Genomic DNA, 8539 nt, shown 5'->3' with positions numbered 1-8539 from the left:
CATAACTCATAGCGTGAGTTAAAGAGATATGAGGCTATCATATTTCTCCTTTCTATAATAAAGACATGCGTCAATGAATTTTAATAGCAAATGTACTAATAATGTATAATCCGGTGTTATCTCTCTCAGTAAGAAGATATTGGCCTTTAACTACCACTTTACTGAGCAATAAAACATGACTCAAGGTGCTCATTCATTTTTTTTCTGTTTATTCACTGCTATATCCCTAACACCCCAAACACTGCCTATCAGTTAAATGAATGAATAAACAAATATTTACTATGTACCTCTTACATGCCAGGTACTGTGCTAGCCTAAGGAATGCAGCAACAAACGTGACCCTGCTTTAATGGAAACTGCAGGGTAGGAGAGACATTAAACAAAAATTATGTAATTATTTAATCACAATTGTGATAAAAGCGTTAATGGAAAATTATAAAGTATATGAAAATAGGATCTAACATTGCCTAAGATGTATTAAAAGACTTTGCTGAGGAATAGACATTTAAGCTAGCACCTAATAAAAGTACAGGATTTAGCCAAGGGAAGAGTGAAGAGGAAAACTAGCCCACAAAGATGAAGGAACATGTGTAAAGATCCTGAGGAAGCTAGGTATGTACTTCTTCCAAGAACTGAAAACGGATCAGAGGGAACAGTTCACGACGAGGCTGGAATGGAAGGCAGAGCTCAGACTATGCAGGGCTTTGTAGACAGTGTTAAGGATTTTGGATTTCACACCAAGAACAATGGGAACTAAAGAGTGACAATCATATTTGCATTTTAAAAATATCATTGTGGCTGCTGGGTGGAGAATGGACTAGAGGGGAACAAGAGGGAGGCAGGAAGACCAATTATGGGGAGAGTACAGTACTACAGATGGGAGACGATGTTGTCTTTGACGAGGGAAGTTACAGTGGAGATGGGAAAGTGGGTGGATTCACGATCTACTTAGGATGTACATTTCTGAACAGGGTGATTGATTGAGCACGGGAGACAAGAGACAGTGGAGTTCCAAGGTGACTCCTAGGTTTCTGGGATGACCAACCAGGTGGATGATAGTTCGTTTTACTTAGATGGGTAACAGTGGAGGCCAGATCTGTGGTAGGAATGGGAAATCAAAAGTTTGGTTTGGGATATGTTCAAGAAAAGATGTCCACATTAACTATATGGTAGTGCAACTCATAAGCAAGATTTGAGTAAAGATATAACTTTGGCAGCCTTCAGCCAGTAAATAGCATTTGAAGCCATGGGAATAGATGAAATTGCCCGGAAAGACAATGTCGAGTGAGAAGAGAAGATGGCCTAGGACTGAGTCCTAAAGAACCCCCAATTCTTAAAGGTCAAGCGCACAAAGATGAGCCAATACCTAAGGAAGAAAAGGAAAGGCTAGAAAGGTAATAAGACAACAAGCTGAGCAAAATGACCTGAAAGCTAAGGGAAGAAACAGTTTCAAGGAGGGAGAGATCTACTGTTAAGAAAGTTGATGAGTAATAACGAAAAAAAATAGCTGAAAAGCATTTAAGACTTTGGCAAGAGGTTCAGCGGAGTGGTGGGGATGGAAGACTGAAGAGAATAGGCTAAGAACAGAGCAGTTAGAAATTATCTTTAAAGAGGAGACCAGTTAAGGCAGAATCTAGAACAGGGTGGGAGGTCTAGGAATTTTTTAAAAGAAAGAAAATACACCACAGAGAGGTCTGAAGCACAGGTGACCTAACAGATGCTATGCTGAGAAAGAAACCCTCCTACTCATTGACTAATTACATTTAAATTCTTAGTAAGTACTCAGGAATTTGTTGGGAATATTTTCTGCTAGTTACTAACACCTGCTGAGTAAGCAGAAATGAAGGCTATGCTTGAGAATGAATGGTCAGGTGGGAGAAGGAAAGTGAGGAAAGAATAAAAACTCCTGTGAGAATGAAAAAAGAGCTTCTGGGAATCTTCACTGGCCACAGGTAGACTCATTCACAGTAGCCTGTCCCAGGGGGATCTCTGGGGACCTGAGAAGACATCTACACCGGGAGTCTGCTGCATTGCCCCTGTGTTATATAATGTTTCCAGAGGTTCCTTCATTAATGCAGAAACTTAACCCCCCAAATTACATCTGTTGAGTCCTTTCCATTGAACACATCACCAATGTACGTTGAGACAGTCACGCATGCACCAAGGAGGTTTGAATGATGATAAGAAGAATCCAGGAGAGAAGGAGAGGCTCAAGAAACAGGAGAGAATAGGCATAACAAATGCAATGAGATCCCTGAAAAAGCAGAAAGGCTTGGATCAGAATTCACAAGGACTGACTTTTTAACACAAGAGAGGATGGATATAAGTAAAAATAAGTTCACGGACAAGATGGTGGGAAGTTGAAGGAACGCCTGACATTGTTTTCTTTGTGAAGCACAAAATAAGATCTTTTACTAAGAGTAAAGAAAGGAGCACGTAGGTTGAAGGTTAGAAGAGAGTGGAAGGAAGAATCAACTGTTTTTCAGTGAGTCAGAGCTGACAAAAGAAATGAAGTAAGATTGCTAGTTAGGCAGACTCAGTGATCGTGAATTCATAGTGCTACCAATCCGCTTGATTTGGTGTGTTTCAGATCAGGGATTTACCAAACCTCTTCTAATTCCTTCAGCTGCATTTAACTTTTTATTTGAGCCTCTAAAGCATTTTGTCCACACCTCAACTCCTGCTTTTTACGACATTTCTGCTTTATATTGTCTTATTTCTCCACTAGAATATAAAACCCTAGAGTAAAGAGTCATGGCTTATTCATCTTTGTATCCCTGAAAGCACCTAGAACCGTTCTTTGCATGGAGAACTATATAGATATTTTTGCATTTAATATTAAATATATAAAATGGCTCATTTAAAAATTTAGTGTTTCAAGATCAAGTTTCCACACATTGTATAATCAAGAAAGAATAAGACCCAGAAATTAAACTAAAAGATAATTAAGAGCCATAGTCCACTAAATTTATCTCTGTTAAAATAAATCTAGTCCTATCATGAAGGGTAGATATTTCTTACGATCCTGCCTCAGAAACTAAAAAATGGTGACCCAGAAAACAAATTCCACAGCATGAGAATATGAAAATCAAGACTGAATAAACATTATCATCTACAACACATATCTCATTCAGTGATTTAGCTCAACAGGGAATCAGATACCTATTAGCCACCCGAGAAGACATATAGAACTTTCTTTCCAGACATCTATTGCTGTTATTAGAGTCCTATGATTTAATATAGTCATATAGTTAATATAGTTATAGTCATATGATTTAACTTGGTTATCAGTTTTAACAACTAATAAAATATAGCTATTTTGGAGGTCAGATTTTTTATATACGAAAAAATTTAAAAATCAGTTATTACTAAGTTAAAAAACATTTTCCACTAGGAAATTAATAAAAATGTAGGTAGCATTCATCTTCAGACAATTCATCACCCACAAGATATAACCCAATTTTGGAGGGCTACATTAACTCTTTTAATATCTTTTTTAATCTTAAATCTATACTTCAAAATGAACATGGTACTTCATTTGCACCCACTTTTCATCATTCTTTCCTCAACTCAATGTTTCAGGTAAAACTTCAAGCATTTGAAATTTATCGCTGGACAAGAATTATAGCTGAAGCATCAAGAGAACACCAGTAGGTGTCTATCATAGTTAATTTTATGTGTCAACTTGACTGGCCAGGGTGCCTGGGTTAAATATTATTTCTGGGTGTGTCTGCCAGGGTGTTTCTGGACAAGACTAGCATTTGCATCAGCAGACTCAGTAAAGTAAACTGCCCTCTCCAATGTGGGTGGACATCTTTTAATCTGTTGAAGGCCTGCATAGAACAGGCAAAGAAGGAATCTGACCCTTTTTTCCTGCCTCATTGCTTAAGCTGGAAAAATATCTTCTCCTGCTCTCAGACTGGGATTTATACCATTGGGTCCTCTGGTTCTCAGGCCTTTGAATTTGGACTGAATTAGACTACCAGCTTTCCTGGGTCTCCAGCTTGCGTGGCAGATTGTCGGATTTCTTGGCTTCCATAAACACATGAGCCAATTCTTCATAATAAAAATATATATATACCTACAGATATATATCTCCTATTGGTCCTGTTTCTCTGGAAAACTCTAATAGTGTTCTCATAACTATGTTAGATACATATTTTATCCAGTACTTCCTTCAATATACCCTACCAAACACCAAAGGAAATGTCTATCTTTGAAATATCCATTACTGCCATGATATAAAAGGGTGAAATTTATTGCAAATTCCTGAAATCCTTCATAAATAAGCAATTTGATTAAATAAACATGAATAAGCAATTTGATTAAAGAAACAAAGCAGATTTTTGTTGGGAAATATAGTTTCAGTACATTAGTGTCAGAGAAATTCACTTAACTGTATCCAAACAGAAGTCCAATTTAGGCTATTTGCAGACCACAATTACATATGTTCAAAATCCCACTGGTTCCTTCTTAACAATCTGTTAAGAGCTGGAACTGATACACTTCACTGGTAATTTCTCTAGTTCTAAAAAAATCATGCAAAACCAAATGAAAGCCAAATAGTGATGTTATGTTTTGACACGGGCTGCAGTTGTTTAATTGTATTAATCTGAGAGCTTATATATAAATACACTGTTAGGGATTAGCACTGTGCAAACTGTCAGCTATCAACGTGAACCCTCCCAGGGCTTTCTGTGGTCAACCAGCATCATTTTGGTTCTCCTCTTGTAAGTGGCTAAAGATCAAGAAATGCCTAAGCAAATACTAAGAGAAGTGATTTTTGCATAGTATCTCACTTTTTTATTATCAGCTTCTAATTTTTTCTCATATTAGCTATTAACAGAAGAGTGTTTCTTTTTATATTTCCACGTAAAGCTTCAAAGAAACAACCAGAATATCATTTGTATTCAGTACCTCTTCACTTAAAAAAAGTTTAAGTAAATACTAATTGACATATTTGGGATCTTAGTTGTGTCAATACTTCTCTAACTGAAAGGTCTTTTCAATGAAAAGGTTTTCTTTTTATTGTTTTATTCACCTAGGATTCTAAGACACACAAGAAACCAAGAAGTCATAGCTTCCCCTCAAATGATACATTATAGACATATTGCAAAAATATTAAAAATTAAATAAAATAATTAAAAATTGAGTTAAATACATGACTACATATAATAAATTTAAGTACTGAAAGCATTAATAGAACACAAAAAACTGCTCAAATAAAATTCTAGATTTTTTAAAACAATAAAGTCTGTCATTTATTATCTAAAAGCCAATACACTTACTTCTTTGGTGGCTATTAAAATAGTCGCATTTGCAGAGGATTTTAGGGCAGTGAAACTACCCTGTATGATACTATAGTGGTGGACACACGTCATTATGCATTTGTCTAAACCCATAGAATGTACAACATCAAGAGTGAACCCTAATGTAAACTACGGACTTTGGGTGATAATGATGCGTCAATGTAGGTTCACTGATTTTAACAAATGTACCACTCTAGTGCGAGATGCTGATAGTGGGGTACACTGTGCATACATTGGGGTAAGGGGTGTGTGGGAACTCTGCACCTTACTCTCGATTTTGCTGTGAACCTAAAACTGTTTTAAAGAATAAAGTCTACAAAAAAATTTTTTTTAAATAGTTGCCATTTGTCTCAAAGATTCAAAACACTACCACACAAGGTGATTTCTCTTAAAAATCCATGGTAAATACTGACCAATACACCATTTTTCACAAATCTAAAAAAAATTCTTTGAAAATGCACAGTGTCAGACACCTGTCAACACCACCAGAATACCATATACTCTAAGCAGTAGAGGCAAAGGGCATGCAAAGTATGTACATTTTGTAGCTTGAGGAGGTGGTACCTAGGAAAGGGGAATTAAGTGTTTCTTTGGGAAAATCTTAAAGAGATACACAAAACGTAAGAACTGAAATAAAGAGGTCATGCTTAAGCTATAGCAAGTATAACTCTGGCCTAAAATATCACCATCTATCTCTTGGCATGCATGGGACAAGGTAAGAGAGAAAGAAAAGTGGAAGATCTTGAACACAGAGCTCTTGGTCTACTCGTTAGCAAAAATAAAGTCAAATTTTCCAAGACCAGGGATGGCATTATTTGTTTTTCCAAATAGCTGCTCCTTTTGGTCATAGCTTGTATGGCCAACTAAACTGAAATTATCCCCACATACTGATTTTGAGTACCTGAGAGAAACTGCGATAGAAAATATTTTTTTGCTACATCACATATGATTATTTAAAAAACATGGGAAAATACTCCAACGTTGTGGATTATAGAACAATTTATATTTAAAAAACTAAAAACAAGGAAGTGATTATCAAAAAATATTGAATTTGTTATTTAAGTTCATTTAATTTGGCTAATTAGGATGGGCCATATGGATGATAATCTTATTTCAACCCCAATTAAAATAAAGAGTAAAATATTTGAGGGAGGAAAACATGCAAAATATGTGTATACTGGGTTTCCAATTAAACTTCAACCTTTTGGTGTTTTCATTTATTCTTGTCAAAATGTAGTTTTCTGTATCTGAAGTTTCTTGGAGATAAATATCTTACAAAGTGGCAATGTGATGCCTTACAGGTAAGAAATGATAAACACAGGTCACAAACTTTCCTCAAATACAGAAGAGTTGAAGTGGTTCAATTTACTTTTGCTTCTGAGAGAAAGTATGTAGCATGGGGTAAACAGTAGGGTCAAGATCTAATCAATGATGACTAGCACTCAAACAGTCAGTGGTAAAGTCTTCTAAATGTCTACAAGTACTAACAGAGACTTGATATACTAGATTTTGAATATCTAGGTAAAGCTTAAAAAAAACCCATAAACATAATATAGCAAGAACTATCTATGGTTGATATTCTCATTGATTTTATAATTTATTTAGTTGAGCTAGTAATACTATATCATTTTATTTATTGTCTATTTTGGCAGAGTTTTAAAATAATCCCTTTACTTTGGATATTTGATATAATTCATCCCATTTTTTATCAAGTTTAATTTTCTATCAGATCCATTATATACTATAATTATGGCTCCATAAATGAATTGACAAATGTATTAATTTGTCTCTTCTTACTGGTAGCAAATTGAAACCATAAGTCTTCTAAAAGAATGTCAAGTTCTTCACCAAATGAATGTGTGAAGTCTTCAAGATGGATTTAATTTGTGCCACTTGATAACAACCTTTTCTGGATTTGTAACTGTCTCTTTCCACTGGTTCACTGCTTCAATGTTATTACTGTCTTCACTTATCCAAATCTGTAAAGGAACAATACAATCATTTAACTTAACACAATAATGGTAATTCAGTTCAAACAGTTAATTACTCTTATTGATGAAAGACAACTGGAAGTTTGGTTTATATATTTTCAATTAAACATCTTTCCATTTTTCTAAAAGTTTGTTTGATTTCTCTACTTGAAACTTAAATGTTAAAACATTTAACCTATTTAGTTACTCTTAAGACTATTTTATATGATCCAATTCAACTTAAAAATTCAATGTGAGATATTACAAAATCATTTCCCCCAAAACAGTTATTAGTTTCCTTTCTTATTCAATAAATCTAGGAGCTCAACTTAAAATTGATCCTGGTCACTCAAAAACATTTTTGTCAAGATTAACTGAGACTAATCATGATTTAATTTAGATTGGTAAGTAACATGCATTTTAAAGTACTTTTACATTAAATAAAACTGTAATTTTAATGGAAATCTAATAGTCATTCTTGATCCATAGTAAATAATTTTGTAGTACCTATCATTTATGTAACTTTAGATAACAGATGTGAATGAACTTGGGAAAACTGTAAAGTATTATGCAAATGTAAGATACCACAATGGTTATAGATCATGGAGGTAAGGTGGACAAGAAATCAAAAAACCTGGATTCTCATCTCAGCTATAGCACTAACAAATGCTGTTACTTTGGAATTCACTTCTGAGACTCAGTTTCTAATTCTTTTAAATAAAGAAATTGGAGCAGGTCACTGGTTTTCAAACTTTTTTCCCTTAATTTTTTGGTCTGAAGAACTTTTCCTTCAAATAAAATCTTACAGAGAACCTCAATAGATAAATAGGTAACAATAGAGTGCTTCAATTGATAAAGGAGTGGGAGACCTTGATTCCATATGTGGCTAGCCCATCATGATGGCTCCTAAGGCTACCAAACAAGCTGTAGGGAACAGATGACCAGCAGGAAACTTTCCAGAATTATTATTCTTCACTAGGATCTCAACCAAAAGAGTGGAATCACCAAAACAGTTACCCTGAAAATCATTTCTCAAGTAAATCTCCTATTCTATTCTTACATGATAGTTGAGGCTTGATGAGACAGGAAAACTTCAACTGAATTCACTTCATAGGCCTCCTGGTTTTGAAAAGTATGTTATATGAATCCTTAACTTCAAATTCTTTTCCAAGTAAGAATAAATGAACAACAACAAAACTAGAATACTTTTTACAAATATTTTAGGTAAAATATACGAAGAAGTGAGTCAAAGAGTTAACA

The 8539-nt window shown here is 34.7% G+C and overlaps 1 protein-coding gene across 3 annotated transcripts in view; it reads right to left on the bottom strand.

Moving 5' to 3' along the window:
* Nucleotides 1-4237: 4237 nt before the first annotated feature.
* Nucleotides 4238-8539, bottom strand: part of TC2N (tandem C2 domains, nuclear) — a 37949-nt gene continuing 33647 nt past the window's right edge. For all 3 annotated transcript variants that reach the window (XM_087448040.1, XM_087448041.1, XM_087448039.1), the window contains exon 12: nucleotides 4238-7288. In XM_087448040.1, coding sequence (XP_087304166.1) covers nucleotides 7178-7288 — 111 coding nt within the window. In that variant the 3' untranslated portion in view covers nucleotides 4238-7177. The remainder of the gene's footprint in view (nucleotides 7289-8539) is intronic.

The sequence above is a fragment of the Ceratotherium simum genome, chromosome 24 (genome assembly GCF_057802395.1).
Source record: "Ceratotherium simum simum isolate JZ-2026a chromosome 24, ASM5780239v1, whole genome shotgun sequence".
NCBI classification, from domain to species: domain Eukaryota; kingdom Metazoa; phylum Chordata; class Mammalia; order Perissodactyla; family Rhinocerotidae; genus Ceratotherium; species Ceratotherium simum.
This window is presented reverse-complemented; position numbering and strand designations above follow the sequence as displayed.